This window comes from Babylonia areolata, chromosome 22 (assembly GCF_041734735.1).
Source record: "Babylonia areolata isolate BAREFJ2019XMU chromosome 22, ASM4173473v1, whole genome shotgun sequence".
Taxonomy (NCBI): Eukaryota; Metazoa; Mollusca; class Gastropoda; order Neogastropoda; family Buccinidae; genus Babylonia; species Babylonia areolata.
The window spans coordinates 18,220,880-18,243,823 of NC_134897.1; the positions used below are offsets into that span (position 1 = coordinate 18,220,880).

At 39.9% G+C, this 22,944-nt stretch overlaps 1 protein-coding gene across 1 annotated transcript; it reads right to left on the reverse strand.

The window, feature by feature from the left end:
- Position 1: 1 nt before the first annotated feature.
- Positions 2-22,803, reverse strand: LOC143297232 (dynein intermediate chain 2, ciliary-like). The gene is made up of 20 exons (XM_076609470.1): positions 22,711-22,803; positions 21,080-21,115; positions 20,446-20,502; positions 19,951-19,998; positions 19,394-19,474; positions 17,928-18,057; positions 16,300-16,526; positions 14,566-14,667; positions 13,527-13,610; positions 12,464-12,548; positions 11,709-11,870; positions 10,252-10,499; positions 9,412-9,501; positions 8,454-8,541; positions 6,773-6,918; positions 5,842-5,957; positions 5,158-5,257; positions 3,666-3,799; positions 2,807-2,858; positions 2-1,973 (listed from the first exon to the last, which is right to left on the reverse strand). Exons 1-20 carry the CDS (start codon positions 22,741-22,743, stop codon positions 1,863-1,865), a joined length of 2,130 nt encoding a protein of 709 aa, XP_076465585.1. The 5' UTR covers positions 22,744-22,803; the 3' UTR covers positions 2-1,862.
- Positions 22,804-22,944: the final 141 nt, after the last annotated feature.

Genomic DNA, 22,944 nt, shown 5'->3' on the forward strand with positions numbered 1-22,944 from the left:
TTCTTTGTTCATGTAAAATTTATTGCAGCAGTAATATCAATGCATAATAGATGATGATATTTTACATTGTTTGCACTTCTAGATAACATTAAATAATACAGTACAAATGTTGCTCAAGTCCTTTCACAGATAAAAAGTTGATGATAATTTAAATAGAATATAGGATAATAAAAAAAATAAATAAATAAAAAGTATGAACATTAGAATTGATTACCCAAGAAATAATCTTGACAACATAATTTATAAGAAAAACCTTTTACGATAAGAAATGACATTGTCAATTACGCAAGTAAACAGCTGTTTTGATCATCAGAACCATGTAAAGCTTTCATTGTTAAAGAAAATAGTGTATATTGGAAAAGAGCACTTCCAGTTTCCCATGCATACAAATTACTACATTCAAGAAAAAGAAAAAACGTTTCCGACATTCACTCCCTGAAAAATCTTTAATCCTGCTGCAAATAAACTCTCACACGAACGCAAAGTGCTGGACAAACTCCAAGTGTACAATAAAAGTTTTGCACAATATATAAAAGCTGTCGAAAAATGGGTTAGAAGTAAATAAACATGTTTAGGAGAAAGATGAGGGGGAAAAGAAGACGGGGGGGGGGGGGGGGGGGGGGGGGAGAAAGACTGAACATATCTTGGATATAAAGTAATCTGACTGAGGCAAGTAGATCATATCTGTAAGTGACTTACAATACCACAGACAACATGAACAACCCTGTTTTCACGAGAGTAGACAGCAAGTTATGCATGTGACTTTTTGCAGACAATGCACTTGTGGTTTTTTGGTTCTTATGTTACCATGAAAGTTAGTCAAGATTCACTTTCCAACACACACAATGATTTGATATTTTTCACACACAGGCATCTACCACACTTCCTGTTCCATATATTTTCCCAGCCAGAAACCCAGGCCCTCAATTCCCATTCCCCATCCCCACAAAAATAAATGACAACACACAGAAATGAGAGTAATCACTGGAAAAAATATACAAGCCCCCTCCCCCCAAGAAAAAACAAAAAACCAAGAACAAAAATTTTATATATATATATAAGCACATACACACAAGGAAAAAAACAACAACCCATAACACTAAAGATCTCCCATTTGAGCTTTAGCAACAGAGAATACAGACATGTCACTAACAAGTAAGTCATATACATAAATGTACAATTCCAGTTGGAAGCATTTATCTTTTCTCACAATTTTTTTTTTCTTTTGAGCTTCAACAATGAAAAACAAAAAAAAACATGCATGATTTTCATAGTGAAACATTTCCCTGAATCTGATTTCATCATTTTGATTTCATTTCTCACTTTCTGTAAAAGTTTTAATGATATTGGACAACAATTGTAGTAACAGTCAGTCAATGTCACTCTGTTGAGAGGTTCACTTTTTTTTTCTCGTCTCTAAAACACATTTGGTTTAAACAGTATTAACATTTAGAACATGTAACAATCCACCACAGTTTTAGATAAACTGGACAACTAAGAAATCTTTTACAGAAGTCCGGTAGGCTGTGACAGATGTCTCTGCAGCCGGAAACACATGTACAGATTTCTTTCTTTTTGAGAGAAAAAAACAAGAATGTGAAGCAGATGGTCTGCTTTTACCCCACTTTTTTTTTCTTTCGGTTTTCTTCTTTCCTTTTTTCAGTATGAATGCTAGATAGCAGACCTGCTTTCAACACCACCTTTTTCTGTGTGTGCACTTTCAGTCACACCTTCACTTGAATCACAACTTTCAGCAAAAAAAAGACTAGCTGATGATGATGAGTGCATTACCATTTACACAGTAACAGTTTCTCGAAAGGCTGTGATGACTGGATTGTCTTCAAGCTTGCTGTTGAGTGGCCCTACTTTGCATTTTCTGGCTGCTCTCGCACCATGGAGATGATTTTGTTCAGTTTTGCCAGTTCATACTCCAGCCTCTGTGCGGCGTCCATGGGGGCTTGTCCCTTCTTTTCCTGCACACAGAAAACACACAGGGTTGTAGAGAAAGACGAGGTGAGATTTTAGTTTTTGTTTGTTTGTTTGGGGTTGTTGTTTTTTTCATTATACATGTATATAATACAACTTTTACAAGCAAGAAAAAGAAGAAAAATGAATAGAAGTAAATAAGTTATTCACACACATACACAGAGCATTATTCAAGTTTTACAGGCAAGCTTTCACTCATTTTGATTTCCCCCTCCTTGACACCTAAACACACACATGCACATACACAATTATCATTATCATCTACGTCAGCATTGATAGACATTTGACTTTTCTGCTAACAGTCCAGATGACTGCAAAGGGCCATACCAGGACTGTGCAACTTTTTAAAAACGTTGACTGGTATTAAAGACACAAATCTGAAAGAAAAAAAAACACAAGAGGAATGCCCTGCAAAGCATCACAGTTCATGACATCTTCTCCTGACTTAACCATTGAGTTCCTTTGGGCAAGTAAGACTAGGCTCTGCTGGGGACGTCAGCCCTTCCACTCGTGAGAAAATTTATGTTTGTAAAACAGACGAGCTGTTGCAAAATAACACAAGCTGGGCTGGGTTGCATAAATGATCTTCACACTAGTAAGTTTGCTTTGCCATAAAAATGTCCATGGAAATTGCATAGATGCTAACAATGCACATGCAACCCAACCCAACCAAAGTCTTTTTCTTTTCTTTTTCTTTTTTCTTTCTTTTCTTTTTTTAATGATGCCTGACTTTTTTCTCTGATACCTGACTGACAATACAACAGATTTAAGTTAAATAACAAAACAAAACGACACAAAACAGAAGAAAAAAAATGTTTACCTTGGGAACCTTCCTCAGGTTTGGTGACAGCTTCAAGCTTGTCACATTACCCCTGTGAACACAAATGTGCATGTATCATACACCTGTGTATAGTGGATTTTGCAAACTGAAAAATACTAATTTTAAAGAATGATTATGGGGATATAGATTGTGTTGAACAGCTTTGTTATGGGAAAAAAAACAACTGATGACCATTCCATATTTTACATCTACACATCGTGTGTTTTGGAAAAAACAAACAAAAAAACTAAGAACAAATGGCACTTAAAAGGCCCTGACAGAAAACACCATGATAACTTTCGATTATGTACACAGTGTAAAAGTTTATTTTCTGCCAAACAGGGAGCAGTTTTCTAACTCCTTCAGTGATTAAGCATGTGCATGCAAACATGTGCACATACACATATGCTGCACTGCAGCACCTTGTTTGTAAGATTATAATATGTATCATGTAAATTCTTGAAAATTTAAGTTGATTCAAGTCTTTTACGCCATCTGTTCCTGATGTTAAGATCTGGGGGTAGGCATGTATAGAGGCGCAGTGGCAAAATTGGTTAGCTGTTGGACTTCTGGTCCAGTGTTAGTGTCCACCAGTGATCAGGGTTCAAGGCCCCATTTCAGCACGGTGTTGTGTTCTTGGGAAAGGTACTTTACTCACTTTTCCTCACTCCACCCAGGTGTAAAAATGGTACCTGAGTTTGGTCTGGGAAGGTTAAAAGCATCCAACGGAGAGGACTGGGCCCTGATATTCTAAGCCAAGTCCTGGACACAGTGAATATGAATTCACTACCCTGATGGCCATGGAAGGCTTTTGGACGTTTTAACGTTTTTTTTTTTTGCTTTTGTTTTTTGTTTTTACCTGTCGTCGCCCACAATGACGATTGGGTAGTTGGGATTGAACTCGATGTGAGTCAGTTTGGTTTTCTTCTTCTGGGCCACCATCTGCTCACACAGTGGCTCGTACTTGTTGATGGACAGATCATAGACACACACCTGAAAAGAAAAAGGAGAAAAAAAAGAAAGGAAAACATAAGTTACTCTTTGATCTTATTGGTTCCAGAGTGTCAAGTACAACAGAAATACAAGTACTTAGATTTTGTACTTAAGTTACACTAAAATCAGTTTGTGGGCCAGAATGTAAAGTAAAAGAGAAATAAAATAAGTACAAAAGAAATGAAAGAAGTAGGATTCTGTTCTGAAATTTATACAAACACTTGGGATGCAATAGCTCCATTGATACACATGCAAAATAAAAATCTGCAAAGAATTATCTTGAATCAGATTCCTCTCTTTTGACTTTCTTTATATGATGTCTCATTTTCAAGCAACAAATAGTGCAGTCTACCTCCCTAGCACAAGGGCTTAGAGCGCTAACAATTAACATCGATAGAAGCAGGGGAAAAGATTACAAAAATCTACTCCACAGGGTTCTATAATCAAGACTTACAAACGAGATGAATGGAATGTGCCTGACAAAGCACGCACACACGCTAACACACACATACCCCACCCCCCCACCCCCCCCACACACACCCCCTATGCGTCGTCAACACCTATACACAGATACCCATGAAAGATTTGTAGAGAAGGGTTTTCAGGCCAGATATGAACTGAGACTTTGTTCCAGCATGACAAAATTTGGTGTGAACGTTTATTCCACGCACTGGACCAAGATTTCTTGCTGGGTCCATGAACAGAAGCTGAAGAAAAATGTACCACTAGGTGTTACACAGAAACAGCGTAAACTGACTGATGACACTCACAATCACTGGCGTCACAAAATGACACAAGTTAGCAGAGAGGCCACAAAAAAAGGCAAAAAAAAGACTGATGATGCTCACAGTCACGATTGCTGACGTCACAAAATTATGCCAGTTAGGAGAGAGGACAGCATGTGCAAGACGAATTTGAACACTTTGCCCTCAAACTGGACAGGTGCAATAGCCCAGTGGTTATAGCGCAGGACTTTCAATTTAAGGGTCCCAGGTTCGAATTGCGGTAACAGCGCCTGGTGGGTAAAGAGTGAAGAATTTTCCGATCTCCCAGGTCAACATATTTGCAGACCAGACCTGTTTGTGCCTTAACCCCCTTTATATGTATTTGCAAGCAGAACATCAAATGCACATGTTAAAGATCCTGTAATCCATGTCAGCATTTGGTGGGTTATGAAAACAAGAACATACCCGGGTACCCAGCATGCACACCCCCTAAAACGGAGTATGGCTGCCTGCATGGTGGGGTAAAAACAGTCATAAACATAAAAGCCCACTCATGTACATACGAGTGAACGTGAGAGTTGCAGCCCACGAATGAAGAAGAAGAAGCCATCAAACTGAAAGAAGAAGACTGACCTTTCCGTCGGCAGTGACGGCAGCGAAGACGGTGGAGGAATAAGGGGCCCAGGCCACGTCTCCCACCGAGTTGTTCAGGTCAAAGGAGAACAGGGGCTTCCTGCACACAGGTCAGTGAAACAACACCGTCATTACAGCTGTTCTGTTCTGTTCAGTTGCTCAAGTAGGCGTTGATCACTACATTTGCCTTTCTTTTCTCCAGTCTGTGATGTACTACCTGTTCAGTTTTGCTCTGTCATGTAGTTAGTAATATTTGTAAACACTGAGATGGACACAAGCTGTCCATTCTGCAATGGTTTTTACCTATATGGCCTTTCTATATATATAATATATATATATTTGTGTGTGTGTGTGGCTTTGAAGTATTTTTGATCCTTTTAAGGTATCATTTTTTATAATCTGGGGATGATAAATCAAGTAAAAGTGTTGACATCCTCAGCACAGCCTAAAGAGCTTAATGGTTGAGAAAACATGTCATGAACTGTGTTGCTTTGCTTTTTTTTTCAGATATGAGTTTGATGCAGTTGATTTTGGGGGGGAGGAGGGGGGTTGGGGGGGGGGGGAGGAGGGGGGGTGCGGGGGCAGTTGATTTTTTTTCTTTTTTTCTTATTCATTTGAGCAGTCCTGATATGGCCCTGTGTGGTCAGCTGGATAATAAGCAACAATGTCACAGAGTGGACTCACTTGGAACTGGTTTCAGCACCACTGTCAGCGGGCTTTCCGGAGTTCTCCCAGATCTTCACGTTCCAATCAGCACTGCAGGTAGCAAAGATCTTGGGGTGGTAGCGGTTCCATGCCACCTGTGATGACAAGAAATTGTAGGATAGTCAATCATGTCCGAACGTGACCATCAGTACAACAGTTGGACGCAACTGCTGTCCTAACTATCTGGTCTGGAGTTTTGATAATTGTGGAAAATGTCTTGCCCTCTCTCAGCCAAGAAAGCTCTGGGACAGTTGGTGCTGGGATAGTTCCTAAAGGCCAACTAACCCCTAAGGCTGCAGCACCAAGAGCCAGTGCAATTTCAGTTTGAGAGACATAGACCTTCACAAAAGACAGCAGTCATTCACAAAAGACTAAGCTGTAAATGTATTCCCACTGACAGTGAATTATACCTGTATAAATCTACATCAGGAAAATGTTTTCTGTTTTAATATCAGTTCCATTCAATTCAATTCATGTAGCTTCTTTCCTTGTAAAACTTGCTTCACTGCACTGTACAATGTAAAAAATTACATGTGAAACGTGCATTCAAAAACTAAAATGAAACTTAGAAGCATAATAATGCACACATATGCAACTCAAACACTAATTTTCGTATACACACACACACAAAAACATCACACATGACAAAACACTCAACATACAAATGACACATCATTTTTGCTGTTTTTTTTTACAGGAAAAAACAGACACACACACATAAACAGAAACACTGTTGCAAGATGCACATGCATGTGGCAAACCTACACACACACACACACCACACACACACACCACATGAGCAGAAACTGACAGGCAATGCATTTGTTGATAATGCACAAAGACATGTGTGCACAAATACACGTGCACACACACACACACAAAGAGAGACCACCAACAGACACACACTGACCTTGTACACGGCCATGTTGTGAGAGTCGATTGTGTCGATGAAGTGGGAGGTGTAGGCCTTGGAGCAGATGTGAACTTTGCCCTCCTCCGTCCCCACCAGGAACAGGTAGTCTTTCTGCTTGTGGAAGTCAAAAGCTGTGCCGCAGCCTGCAACAATGCATACAGTGACAGGAATAGGGTATTTTAACCCTTTAGACAGTCCCTCAGTTAACAAGTATTGGGTATTTCAACCCCTCTGACAGTCCCTTAGTTAACAAGTATTGGGTATTTTAACCCCTCTGACAGTCCCTTGGTTAACAAGTATTGAGTATTTTAACCCCTCTGACAGTCCCTTAGTTAACAAGTATTGGGTATTTTAACCCTTTAGACAGTCCCTCAGTTAACAAGTATTGGGTATTTCAACCCCTCTGACAGTCCCTCAGTTAACAAGTATTGGGTATTTCAACCCCTCTGACAGTCCCTCAGTTAACAAGTATTGGGTATTTCAACCCCTCTGACAGTCCCTTAGTTTCAGTTTCAGTAGCTCAAGGAGGCGTCACTGCGTTCAGACAAATCCATATACGCTACACCACATCTGCTAAGCAGATGCCTGACCAGCAGCGTAACCCAACGCGCTTAGTCAGGCCTTGAGGTTAACAAGTATTGGGTAATTCAACCCCTCGACTTAACCCCTCTGACAGTCCCTTAGTTAACAATTATTGGGTATTCTAACCTTTTTGACAGTCAACCAGGTAACAGGAATTGGATATTTTAACCCTTTGATTGCTGTACTTTGGTGAAGTGAGATTACTGTGGCATGAGTTTTGACATGTGATTGCTACTTTTTATGTATCTATCAGTGGTGGGTTGTTGTTTTTTTTAATTTGCTGATCAAAAAGCTGTTTGTCTGTCTCCTCCCACCCTATACACCCGCCCACACCCCCTCCACCCCACCCCCACGCCCCTTTGTGTCCACCACCACCACTGAAGTCTTAATATAGTGTGTGTGCTTGTAAGTGGGTGTATACTGTGTGGGCACACGCATGTGCATGTGTGTGTGTGTGAGTGCAAGGCATATTTGTGCCCCTACCCCCACCCCCCCGCCCCCCCCCTTCTTTTAATGTGATTATTAATATCTGCAATTTGTGGTATTGTCTTGTTATATACACATTTTGTTGTTTTTTTTTATTCCATGTCCTTATGTGCTGTTATTGTATATGTGTTGTTTCATATCAGGCACTTAAAGTCCATTATACGGGGAGTATGCGCCACATTAGCACAATATATTATCATTATCATTACTGATATTATCATTCTTAAAAGTAATGCAATCCTAAGAGGAAGAAGTCTGAATACAAAATGGTCACTGACGTCCTGACCTGGTTAGCTACTACGTGTTATATCCGTGAGGTGAGAGCACTCCTCAAACGACGATTCCCAGCAGCAGTAGTCAATATGAGAACATCCATTCTCATCACCAAAATGTTGCAACTTGCTGCTCCTCCCCAGCCATGCAAACCATTCAGCAGACCGAGCACACTTGGTCATGTAGCCCATGATTTGATTCAAAACTCCACTCACCGGATCAAGCCTCGATAATTCTGACCACAACTGACTAGTTTGTCTCCCTTGGACTATTCCCATTAACAAACGAACAGTCATTCACGGACCCTTGACATGCACACCCACTGAGGATGACTGACCTGTGGTGGGAACCTTGATTCCGTCAGGACCGTCAGCTGGACCGCCGTTCATTGTCAGCTGGATGACGTCTTGGAATATCATTTCGTTCTGCATAACAAAACGTACAAGATCGTTATTATCTGTAACTGTGGCAAGAACGCTTGTTTGATCAACACGTATTTTTCAATGTAGTCAGTCCTTTAATGCTAAACTGAAAGAGAGTATTGATCACATGCCTGTCAGGCCTCGCAGGTACTGCTCTGGCTGTTTTTTGTTTTGCTACTTACTATGAAACGTTTTTATCTGTGATTCATCCTGTGAGAGGTTGTGATGTGTATGTGATTTGCTCTCGTAAAAAATTATTTAAAAAAAAAAAATTCTGCAGATGATTCAGCTTGATTGGAGAACATATCCTTCTCCTGACACACACCTGATCAGAATCTCGCAATACAAACACAAGTCCCATGCTTTCTGAACATTTGCATCTGATCAATCAATCAAATCAATCAAAAGCACTTTATTAATCCCTGTGGAAATGAACAATTGTGTACCTACGGACCTTGTTTCAGAAATCTCCACCACAAAATATCAGACGCTGTTCAAAAATTAAATCTTTTGAGTCTTAACTTAAAACAGTATATTTGTTCAAACAAGATCTTAAACTGTATATCTTTCTTCCCCCCGGAAAATCATTGTGGGTGGGTGCTGATGTGTGTGGGTGGTTAGGGGCTGTGGTGGGAGAGACGTATGAACTGTAAGTGATGTCACACTGTCTTTGGAATACCATTTTCAGCAAGTTGGTATCTTAACTTTTTTTTCATTATATTGGTATGCATTATTAATACCACATGACCTGTTAAATGTCCTTGGGGCTACAGGGTAAGTGCTATATGAATGGACATAATGATGATTATCATTACAATCATTATGGGGAAGCACTGTGCGATGCACTGTTACAAAGAGGTAACGCCCACAGACCTTGACAATAATCCAGTGGACGATCCTGCCATCAGAAGAGACGGAGAAGAAATTCATGTTGTTGTCCGCATCATCCTTCTGCCAGCGTACCTGTACACAACACGATAATGACCCAAATCAAGCTAGGGATGTGGTAAACTGTCCTCTTCCAGTGTACCTGTACACAACACGATAACTGTCCTCTTCCAGTGTACCTGTACACAACACGATAATGACCCAAATCAAGCTAGGGATGTGGTAAACTGTCCTCTTCCAGTCTGCCTGTACACAACACGATAACCGTCCTCTTCCAGTGTACCTGTACACAACATGATAACTGTCCTCTTCCAGTGTGCCTGTACACAACATGATAACCGTCCTCTTCCAGTGTACCTGTACACAACACGATAAATGTCCTCTTCCAGTGTACCTGTACACAACATGATAACTCTCCTCTTCCAGTGTACCTGTACACAACACGATAACTGTCCTCTTCCAGTGTACCTGTACACAACACGATAACTGTCCTCTTCCAGTGTACCTGTACACAACATGATAACTGTCCTCTTCCAGTGTACCTGTACACAACATGATAACTGTCCTCTTCCAGTGTACCTGTACACAACATAATAACTGCCATAATAACTGTTCTCTTCCAGTGTACCTGTACACAACACGATAACGACCCAAATCAAGCTAGGGATGTGGTAAACTGTTCTCTTCCAGTGTACCTGTACACAACACGATAACGACCCAAATCAAGCTAGGGATGTGGTAAACAGTTCTCTTCCAGTGTACCAGTACACAACACGATAACGACCTTGATAATTCAAACTGAACCTGAAGTGAGGATCAACACACCTGCCACACGGGGTCGGTGTGTTTGCCGTTCTTGGCAGTGCACCTGTACACGGGCCCGTCTTTCTTCTCCACCGTGTTGAAGACGGCCACACTGCCATCATAGAAACCGGCCGCCACCTGGTAGGGGTGCTCTGGGTGGATGTCCAGGCACATGACCCCGCTGTCCGTCTCATAGGAGCTCTCCGGGTAGGAGGGGTTCTTCAGAGTGTAGAAGACAATCAGGCCACTGCCTTGCTTCATGAAGTCGTCTGAGATTTACCAACAACAACAAAATTTTTTTTTAGAATTGGGGAGTTTGTATGGCATAATAATCATGAGTTTTTGGGGGTGGTTTTTTTTTGGTTTTTTTTTTTCACAATCAGGCCACTGTTTGACATATGTGTCTTGTTATCAATCTGAAGTCATCAATTCAACAATTACCTGGAACTGAAAATCTCAGATTAAAAAGGAAAAAAAAAAAAGCAAATAGAATGTAGCTATTTATCTTATCTATTTGAAATAAAAGGTAACACTAGTCAGGAGTTGGACAACACAACAGTCTGGATGAAGTCTTAAATACAAATTCTTTAAGCTTTTGTAGTCAGCAGAAAATGTACACAGAGGAATTAATTGTTTTAAATTTCAGCTGTGAAGAAAAGAAGTTTAGCAAACGTTCAGTTGCAAACAAATGAAATTTTACAACAGCAGAGATATAGTGCAGGAATGGAATTTATATCTTTATCACAAACCCTTGCCACAACACCTTAATTTTTTTTTTAACAATACACTTCTCTGTATTGTAGCCTATAGTTGAAGAGAAATGTGTTTTAAAAGTCCAAACAGTGTCCTCTATGGTTGTAACCTTATAACAATAACAACACTATTACAGAAGATTCTGACAGAAGAGCAAAATCCAGCCAAAGTGGAGTATTGGTCTAGTGGTAATGTGTCCGCCTAGGAAGCAAGAGAATCTGAATGCACTGGTTCGAATCCCACAGTCGCCATTATTTTCTCCCCCTCCACTAGACCTTGAGTGGTGGTGTGGACACTAGTCATTCGGATGAGACGATAAACCAAGGTCCCATGTACAGCATGCATTTAGCACACGTAAAAGAACCCATGGCAACAAAAGGGTTGTCCCTGGAAAAATTCTGTAGAAAAATCCAATTCGATAGGAAAACAAATACAACTGCAGGCAGGAAAAAATTAAATTAAAAACAGAAAAAGAAAAAAAGAGTGGCACTATCAGTGTAGCAACATGCTCTGCCTGAGAAGAGCAGCCTGAATTTCACACTGAGAAATCTGTTGTGACAAAATGAGTGATAAAATACAACACAAAACAAAAAACGAATAAAAGCTGAATGTGGTGTATGTGTGTGTGTGCATGTGCACCGTGCATGTGCGCGTGTGTTCATGTACGTGTGTGTGTGTGTGTGTGTGTGTGCGTGTGTGTGTGTGCGTGTGTGTGTGTGACTCACAGGAGCCGTAGGAGGCAGCATAGAGGTCATTGTAGGTGGGGTTCCAGCAGAGAGAGGTGACAGCCAGCTTCTTGGCTTTCTCGAAGGAGAACCTCCACAGAGGCAGCAGTGTGCCCTCCATGTCGCGGTACTCGTCCGACGTGTCTTCCCAGTACTTGAAGTCTGAAACAGCACAATATATATATATATATATATATATATATATATATATATACACATATATATATACATATATACATATATATACATAGAGAGAGACAGAGAGAGAGAGATAGCTTTTTGACTTTTTGTGACCTCCCTTGTATGCTGTTCGTATCCCTGAGCACAAATTGCAAAGACAAAAATATTTTCGAGGTAATCTATCGGTTACCATTTCTTTAATTTGTTGACAATATATTTTGATGTTTTGTTTGTTTTTCGATCTGTTTTTACTTCATCCTTCATGGGCTGCTTTGGGAGGAAGTCATTTGTGAGCCCCCAACCCCTCCCCCTCCGCTATGATTGAGGACACTGCTGAACTGTGATTGCTGTCTCTTTATCACTTGTCATATTTCATCTGCACATATGCACTCAGGCACACGTGCAAATATGCACACACATGCATACATATTCACACAGACAGACAGAACACACACACACACACACACACACACACACACACACACACACACACACACACACACACACAGCACACACACACACACACACACACACACACACACACACACACACGAAGGCAGAAGGTATGAACTGACCTTGCGCAATGTCATCGAAGGTGTTCTGGTTGACCATGCGCTCCACAATTTTGGCAGCTGAGGAGACCCTTGTGATGTCGTCACCCTGCCACAGACACACCTCAGCATGACACACTGTCTATCTTCAACACATCTTGTAGTAGGATCTTCAGTGGCAAACCTTTCAAATAAATTCTTTAACGTTTTCCTACACCGTTTAAATATTTAGCATGCATAAGAAAAAACAAAAACAAACAAAAAACAACTAAAACCAACACACACACACACACACACACACACACACACACACAAATACAAATGTACGCAGGCCAACCAAACATCTGCTTTCTTCAAAGTTTTCAAAACACACACACACACACACATACACACGCACTCACACACGCACGCACACACACATTCACGCACACACACACACACAAAGAGGAAAGCTACACATGCAAGAATACTGGGAACAGAAAGCTTTCAAATAATGATGATCTGAACAAAAAGAAGACAGACAGACAAACAACTCCAGCTGTTTTTTTTCAATCTTTTTGGAAAAACAGATAATTTCATTTTAGAGAATTCCAGAACAAGGTGTACTTCAGGAGTGGAGTGTTGACTTAGTGGTAATGCACATACAATTAAGAAATGTATGTCCATGGATTTAAGTCCTATGCATAGGACTTGACTTTGTACTTCCATTCAGATAAACTTTCAGTGGTGATCCTGGTGCTAGTCATTCAGATGACACAATGAACTCAGGTCCTCTGTGCAGCCTGCACTCTAAGTGCGCATGAAAGAATCCACGACAACAAAAGGCTTGTCCCTTGCAAAGAACTGTAGAAAAATCTGTTTTGATAGTGAAACAAATACACTGCAGACAGGAAAAGGGGAAACATGGTTTGGTTATTTTTTCAAACTAGGAAACAAAATATTGGTGGCACTGCACTACGATAACACATACACTCTCCCCAAGGACAGCAGTCTGAATTTTTCTCTGAGAACTCTGGTAATACAACACAATACAATATCAATTTTGTGCACAGAATTCACAGACTGTGACAATGACACACAAACTTACAGAAGTCTCTGTGATGGTCAGCTTCTTCCGTGTTTTCTCCTCATCCTTTCGGCCTGGGATCACTTTCTTCTCCTTGTTCTTCTCCTGCAAAATGAACGAGTCATCTGGTTTTTTTTAGTTCACTATGCTTGGGAGTTCCTGCATGAGTATTGACACTATGGGACAGAATGTGAAGAAATGCAGTAATCATGTGATTCTTTGTCTCTGCTGATCTGCTGATCCCTCTCATGACTGCCCCCATCTCTAAATGTCCTGGGTGATATTTGTACTGCACTGTTGTTGCTTGATTTTCATGGGATTTCTTTCATACAGTCTGAAAGCCTTCTAATTCACCTCTCTCTCTCTCTCTCTCTCTCTCTCTCTCTCTCTCTCTCTGTCTTCTCATTGTCTTGTCTTGTCTTCATTTGATATTCACTGAGTCTCATTGTCAACATTTGGAAAGGCAGTTTTGAAACTGTCTTAATTTTTTAGAACAGTGAATTTCTTTTCTTTTCTTTTTTTGGGGGTTAGGGGGTGGGGGTGGGGGTTACTTTCAAAACCATGTAACTGCTGCAAAGTCATTTTAAGATGTCAAAGTTTATGCTGGTTTGATATGACATCAGAATGGGTTTTTGATGAAAAGAAAATGGCAGTTGTGATTTCTTTTAAATTAATGAAAAAGGAATATTCTTTTCGGTACTCATGCCCCAGAATTGATTTTAAAACACTGATCTGTGAAATAACATGCCCACATAGATGCATCCATGTCAGTATATAGATATATGTGCACATGCACAAACATGTGCACATGCACACAGTGTAAGCACAGCACACACAGTCATACTGGATTTCTCACGCACATCTGGAATACACATACTTGCACTGGCATGCACACGCACATCACAGCACACACAGTCGTACTGGATTTCTCACACACATCTGGAATACACATACTTGCACTGGCATGCACACGCACATCTGGAATATGTACAATCACACTGGCATGCACACACACACACACACACACACACACATACACACACACATGTGGAATCCTGACCTGTTTTTCAAAGTCCTCAATGTAGGCATCATAGATTTCCCACTGCGTGGCGTTGGAGGCGAAGGAAGCTCTGGGTGGAGGTTCTGTGGCTGTCGTTCTGTCCTGCGACACACGTGCTGCCACTCAGTATGACGCAGATCACATCAAACGTCAAAGGTCTCACAGCTTTTTGTGGTCATAAGCGTGGTGAAATCTTATTCACTGTGTCAAGGGCTTGACAAAGGATGGCATGGTGGGACCAAGTCCCCTCATTCCACTGTTCTCTTCTCCTTCTTCTTCTTCATTCATGGGCTGAAACTCCCATGTTCACTCGGGCTTTTACTTGTATGACCTGTTTTTACCCCGCCATGTATGCAGCCATACTCTGTTTTTGGGGGTGTGCATGGATTACAGGATCTTTAACGTGTGTGTTTGATCTTCTGCTTGAGTATACACATAAAGAGGGGTTCAGGTACAAGCAGGTCTGTACATAATTATGTTGACCTGGGAGATTGGAAAAATCTCCACCCTTTACCCACCAGGATTCCACTGTCTTAACCTTCCCCAACCAAACGTCCAGTACCCAGTGACAGCTGGGCGGAGTGAGGAAAATCAGAGTAACGCGCCTTTCCCAAGGGTACAGCACATTGCCAGAATGGGGCCTAAAACCCTAAGAATAATAATAATGGTATTTATATAGCGCTGTGCATAGACAAATCAAAGCACTTTCACATCAATCATTCACACGCATGCATAACTCTAAAACTGGAGAAAGAGGCAGGGAAGGGAGGCTATTTTTGGGAAGAGGTGGGTTTTAAGGCCAGACTTGAAAGAGCTGAGTGTGGAGACTTGACGAATTGAAAGAGGAAATTCATTCTAATTGCAAGGTCCAGAGACAGAGAAAGAATGGCGGCCAACAGTCGAGAGTTTGAATCTGGGAATGCGAAAAACAGAGTGGATCCGAAGCTGTGGAACACAGGAACAGAAGTCCACGCCTAACTGGTTCTGCCACGACGCCCCAGAATTACATTATTCAGCTTGACTGATTTATCCTCTAATTGTTGACATGTCTGTGTTTCCTGAGCATACAGAGAGAGACGTGGGGAATGGAGACAGTAAGAAACAACAGCCCAAGGAGGGAGATGGGAGACTTGGGAAGAACAGAGACAGTTGTGGGAAGAAAAGAAGCAAAGCAAGCAAATGTCAAACAACACGTTTACCTCCTATCTGAATATACTTTACGGTGACATATGACTCCATAATTTTTTTTTTTTTAAATACATACATACAGATAGATATAGGTCTACATGCACACATAAGAAATATATATCTACATAATTATGAGAGATATCTTTCAATGCCATTTTTAACAATACCTGAAAAATATCACTTTATTCTAAAGCAAACAGTGATAACCTGGACAGCCCTATGATTTTATTTCAAGCAGACAACAATACCCAGAGGATGTTCTATGTTTGCATAACAAAAAATACAAAAAAACAAAACAAAAACAAAGACTGAAAAATAAATTAAACATTTTTTTCCAGCATTTTGCACCTTTCGTGTTTAAAACTTTAATTGATGAATTAACCTTCCTCCTACCCTGTGATTCCATATAAGACAATAATAACCGAAAATAGAAATAGATATATTTTTATCCCAGCATGTCTGTTTTTTGTTGTTGTTTTTTTTTAATTGATCACAAAACAAACCTTGACAGGAAACCAAACATACATTATAACTCCCCCCCCCTACCCTGTATGGATTGTTGTAGGTCTGCGACGCGCGTTCACTGAAGTTGAACTGGTTGGTGATCTTCTTGCCCTCGCTGGCGCCGCCCACGTCTGCGGGCAGAGGTGTGGCAGCCTCCGCCTCCCCCTCACCAGCCTCCGCCTTGTCCCCCCCCGTCTCCTCTCCCTCCGCCGCTCCTGCTGCCCCGGACTTCTCCTCACCACCCTCACTCACAGTTTGGTCACCAGATGCTGGGAGGATCATGACGATAATAATGATGATAATAATGGTAGGGTGATGATGATGATGATGATGATGGTGATGATGATAATGATGATGATGGTAATGATGTATCCATGAATGGGCTTTTATGAGTATGACTGTTTCTTACCCCCACCATGCAGGCAGTCGTACTCCATTTTCAGAGGGGTCAGGGTGCATGCCAGGTACGTTCTTCTTTCCATGACCCACAAATGCTAACATGCATTACTGGATCTTTAACGAGCGTGTTTGATGTTCTGCATGTGTACACACACACAATGGGGGTTTAGGTACATCTGTTGACCTGGGAGATTAGATAACATCTCCACCCTTTACCCAGTAGGTGCCGTGACCAGGATTTGAACCCAGGACCCTCAGATTGAAAGTCCAGTGCTTCAACCACTCAGCTGTTGCACCCATTATGTGAGCATGAGTTAGTTTGGGATTGGGATTCTAACTTCCCCCCCAGCCCCCTCCACTAAACCTTGAGTGGTGGTCTGGGTGCTAGTCTTTTGGATGAGATGATAAACTGAAGGCCCCATGTGCAACATACATTTAGTGCAGCCACCACAAGAACTCACGGCAACAAAAGGGATGTCCCTGTCATATTCTGTTAGAAAAATCATCTGCTTTGATAGTAAAACAAATACACTTACTGACAAAACGAAACAAAATAAAAAAAAATTTAAAAAAAAGAAGAAGAAGAAAGAAAAATGTAGGTTATGCTGCTTGCCCTGTACGTATATGCTTAGCCCAGATTTCACATGGAGAAATCTGTTGTGACCAAAGGTAGTACAACAATACCATACAATGCAGTACTTCCTGGTGTTAGCAAGCCCCATCTTCTGTCTCTGGCTGTTGTAACAAAAGGTAGTAAAATACAACACAATACACAACACAACACAGTATCAGTATCAGTAGCTCAAGAAGGCATCACTGCATTCGGACAGATCCACATACGCCACACCACATCTGCCAAGCAGATGCCTGACCAGACGCGTAACCCAATGCACTTAGTCAGGCCTTGAGAAAAAACAAAACAAAACAAAAAACAAACGCCACAAATAAAGAAGTAAATGAATATTTAAATATTAAAAAACAACAACAACAAGAAAAAAACAAACAAAAAAACCCAAAAAATCCAAAACACAATACCACGCAATGCAGTATTTTGTATTTGTATTTATTTTTATTACAACAGATTTCTCTGTGTGAAATTCAGGCTGCTCTCCCCAGGGAGAGCGCGTCGCTATACTACAGCGCCACACTTTTTTTTTTTTCCTGCGTGCAGTTTTACTTGTTTTTCCTATTGAAGTGGATTTTTCTACAGAATTTTGCCAAGAACAACCCTTTTGTTGCCATGGGTTCTGTTACATGTGCTAAGTACTTACAGGAGTCAGCAAACCCCATCTTCTGCCTCTGGCGCCGAGCTTCATCGGAGTCCTTGTGCAGCATGTTGCCATCCAGAGCAAAGTGAACGGCCAGTTGGTCCACACTTGACGTCTGCTTGTACTGCCGCTCCTGTCAGCAACAACACCAGGGGTGGGATGATATGGGCGAACTTATCAGCGCAACGTTTGCTTGTCACTAGGAGTGTTCCCAACTCCACGGTAAATTCCATATGCTTAGGATCATTCTTAACTCTTAGCAAACTTAGCACTGCAAAGATCGCTTCTTGTAACACGATTATTGTGAAAGAAAAATAATTTTTTGAAGCTACCTGATGGACAGAGAAACGGAAGAAAGAAAATTGATTGAGACATTTTAGATAAATTTGTCACTGAGTATGTCTATGATTCTCTTTTCTTAGAACATTAGCTTTTCTTCAAATATATAATCTCAACTTTAGCTATATAATACGTTGTTACAATATTTTGAAACCCTGGTTAAAAGCAACAGCGTGTGGTGGAGAATGAAGAATGAAAGAATGTCGCTTGTGTTTCTCAGCATTTTAAAAATTTTTTTCCATTCCACCTCAAAATAGGTGGACAAAATGTTAAATATAAGTTGTGGATGATACAGTTACCATTTAAAACGAATATCTATTTCTTGAATATTACCATTGATAGCTTTTAATTCTTGATCCTTTATTCTTGGACTTCATTAAAAAACAAAACAAAAAAAACCTCTCGAACATTGCCATGTAACGAATCAATAATATAAATTCTTGAATATTGCAATGGATGCTTATATCTTGATACTCAGTTCTGGAATACTGCCAATGAATACTTCATTCATGATGCTTGCTTCATTCTTCATGAATGTTTCATTCTTGATCCTTAATTCTTGAACTTTGCCGATGGATTTTGCCCCATGATTCTTGACTGACACTTGAAAGTTTCTGTTCAAATCTATGATGGCAGTATGTAATGTCAAAAGAAGAAAAAACAAAATATTTTGCATGACTCTTGTTGGCCCATCATCCATCATGGCAAACCACGTCTGGCTTTGTCTTCAAGTAATTCTAGGACAGCATTTTGATTTTAACCCTTTGACTGCAGCTGCTGACTACACTTTGCCTGTGAAGGGTTATTGCCTGAAATGAAACTAGGGTTAAGAGTCAGGACGTTGGTAACCACTGTTTGATATCTATCTGGACTTAACTATGTCATTTAGAAGCACACAAGGGGTCTTGCACTATTCGTGAACACAGATCTCACTTCACAAACGTTCAGCAGTCTATAGGAGTTAATCTAAAAAACCTTGTCATGCTGAATAAACCACATATAATAAACCACCATATGTAGCAATACATCCTCCCTAAACAGTTATATAAATGAAAGCAATGCGATGAAAAACATGTTTGCTTCCAATGTGGCAACTGAGTGAGTTAAAGGTAAAAGAAATATGCTCTGACCTTGAAACTGTAGCGGACGATGTTTTGTGGGGCATGAGGATTGTTGGCCGTCAGAATCCTTGTAAACTCTTCTTTGAGCTCCTGCGAATATACCATTCAAAAATGATCACTGATAAATTGGCTTCTCAAACTGCTTTGAACAGCAGTTAGCTTGCAGAATCTGTCGTGAAATTGAAAGGAATAATTTGTATGTGTACAATGCTCTTCATCATATGGTCAATAATTATTATCATAGACATTTTTGCACAGTGCTCTTCATCAAACAGCAGTATAATTATATGATTATTTGTGCAATACTTTACATGAAATAGTCATGTGTATAACACGTCATATAAAATAGATAGCCAACATTATATCCACATTTGAAAAGCACATTAACATGAAATAGGCATTTTCAACCATTTTGAACTGCAATATACCAGGGGAATTATTGAAAATTGAAACAAAACAGTACTGTGAGTATGTATGGAAAAACATTACATGTGAAATTGCGTATTTGTTTTCTAAGTTTCTTGTTTGGGAATGTCAGTTTGGGAATAAAACTGCTGTGTACTTACAGTTTCATTCAAATCCAGCTGATCTTCAGGTTTAACAAGGGTCTTGGACTGAAAATGAAATGTTTTATCAAATCATCAATTAATACATATACATCAGTGAAAAAAAAAGAAAAGAAAAAAGTACATTTATATGGAGTTTTCAAACCTCTCCACATACTTTACAATAACACATCAGTCAGACTAAGCACACAGAAACACACACACAGAAACACACACGCAGACACAGATACACAGACACGTATGTGTGTGTGTGTGTGTGTGTGTGTGTGTGTGTGTGTGTGTGAGTCTGTGTGTGTGTGTGTGTGTGTGTGTGCACGCGCGCATGTGCATGTGTGTATAAGAACAGATAATCAGAAATAACACCATAGTTGTTACATTTTTGACACAGCGTGCATACACCCTTAAGATAAGATGCAGGGCTCAGATCCGAGATTTAAAAAATTGCATCTGATCAGCTGGCAATAATGTGACATAAATCAGCCATTCACACCTTACCTGTGTCCAGTCATCTGCATCAGTACCCTCCCCCATGTCGGTCATGTCGTCACCATCCTGCCAACACAAAGGAATATGACCAGTGACACACACATATTAATCACAAGTCATTGGATGTATTTGAGCTTTGTTCTTTTATAGGAAGTTATTAATATTTAACTCAATAACTGCAAGTTTTTGGCTGAAACACCAATGTTTCAAATACATTTTCCATGCTGTTCATGGCGTACATCTGCCTGAAACAGCCTTTTGTGAGTTCAGCGGGAGATCAGTGGAAAATTGTATGCACCTTGCACAACTTAATCATTTCTCTTATTTTATGAAAACATAATTTTTAGCTAAGCCTGTACATCAAAGGAATGTTGTGCAATGAATTTATTCATGTCAGACATTTGTATACAGTGCATTGATGTGATGTGTCTTATGTTAATGTAATAGATGAGATGAATTGTGCTGAACTTGCAAAAGAGGTAACCAACAAAGGCAATTCAATGGTTTTAGGTGGACAATAATGATTTATCACTCTTTATTTTTAAGCACAAAATGATGGGTTTTAATTTTAAAATTGAAATGATTGAATAAAAGTCAAATGAATATAAAAAAACACACCAAAAACATGAATCATTATACTTACCCTGACCCTTGTAATTCTTCTCTGCTTTTCAGGCGCCTGAAATAAAATGAAGTTTTACAAGTTTGTTGTCGATGTAGCTATAACTTTACTAGTTAAGGTCATTTACAACAAGTCTTCCTTCAAAGCTGACTTTAATTGTTGGAGGAAAGTGATTAGTCTTGATGTTTGACATTATTGCTTATAGTCTAACTGACCTCACAGAGCCATATCAGGACCTCTCAATGCTAAAAAAATAACACACACACACACACACACACACACACACACACACACACACACACAAAACAACAACAAAAAAAACCCAGAAAAAACCTGCGTTAGGCTAAAAACTCTTTAATATCTGAGAGGAAAAAGTCTTGAGAAATATCAGTCCTCTAGTCAAATGAACAAATCAGTATTGTAAAACAACGAATAAGGCTTCCTTCTCTGAGGTTTTTATACATGCAAAATGTAGATCACAAAATACAAACAATACATGACAATAATAATACATATAGTCATTCAAAGTCAGTACAATACAGGTCTGAAGTATTTGAAAATACTAATTACTTAAGTCTTCATTAGAAAAAAAAAGAAACCTATTAGATCTTATATGCTTTTGTTTTGATTTTTATTCCCTGCTCTAAAGCGTGGAGCAGAGTTGAACAATAAGAAAAATGAAAAGTATCTCCTGCTTGGGACAGGCCCTCAGTATTCAGAGTGCAAGTTAAAGACAAATCAATATCTGTCACCCCCCTCTCTCTGTCTTGATTCATTCAAATATTATATTCATGTTTTTTTGTACTTTTTCTTTCTTTTTTTTTTAAAACTGAAAGAAGACATTGATGGGGAAACACACACACACACGCGCGCGCGCGTGTGCATGTGTGTGCCAGTGACCATTATTCAGCAGATGTGTATGTCCTCTATGTTTATTACTAAATCAATACTTTATTACTGCCACTCTGAAGAGGCGTTGCCTTCAACATCATCAACCAGTTTCGCAGCTTTCTATCGGTCAGTTACTTTGGGCGCTCTATTATGTCTATAGCAACTATCCTCCACCTCCTCACGCCTCTTCTGCCCCCCTTTGCTACAGTCACTAGGCTTGCACCTGACCCTCAGTAATGTGTATATACCAATAGACTGATGTTGTGTGAATGATCACAGCTGTTTGTTTTTTGTTGTTGTTGTTTTTTTTTTTTTTTTTTTTTTTTTTTTTTTTTTAAGCATTTGAGGTGATCTTATGGCTGCAATATTTTCATTGGACATGTTCTTGCTGATGATGTATTTTCTGTGTTTTGACATGGATTTCAGGCCGCTGCTATGTTATATTATTCTTCATCATATAAATACAGAATGAATGCACACACTGCATGAATGGTGTGCAAGAGTAGTTATCTGGTGTCTTTGAATGTATTTTTCTCTTCATTTCTGAGCAGTAACCCAGCATCCAAATATAACATTGCAAATGACATATCAAAAACATCACCACTACTACAACTTCTGTCCAAGATTTTCGTCTGTCATCACGACCAACGCATCAACATGCAACTCAAAAGAAGAAATAACATTTTTGATCCTGGTGAGTATATTTGGACCGATTATCCTGGAAAGTCTTTTAAAATAGTGTATTCAACTGAACCACAAACCTGCTTCAACTTGGAAACCGATTTGGCAGGCATCTTGAAAGTTTAGTTGTCTGAATGACCAGGTCGCGTCCACGGGGAAGGTACAGTGCAGTGGTAACTAAGGGCAACATGCAGGTTAGGGGAAGACTACTCTTAAAAGTATAAGTTGTTGCAAGAGTGATCTCCCATAACGTGAATTTCGCCTCCAACACCAACCTTTCTCTCGCTTTTTTATGCATCTCATCTGTCTACAAT

Bases quoted from the DNA above. Each gene is read 5' to 3' on its own strand.
- LOC143297232 (XM_076609470.1), bottom strand. From the start codon at position 22,743: ATGCCTGCCAAATCGGTTTCCAAGTTGAAGCAG. The intron at 21,116-22,710 runs GTTTGTGGTTCA...ATTTTATTTCAG, and splicing joins CGGTTTCCAAGTTGAAGCAG to GCGCCTGAAAAGCAGAGAAG. The intron at 11,871-12,463 runs GTCAGTTCATAC...GTGCTGTTTCAG, and splicing joins CTTCGATGACATTGCGCAAG to ACTTCAAGTACTGGGAAGAC.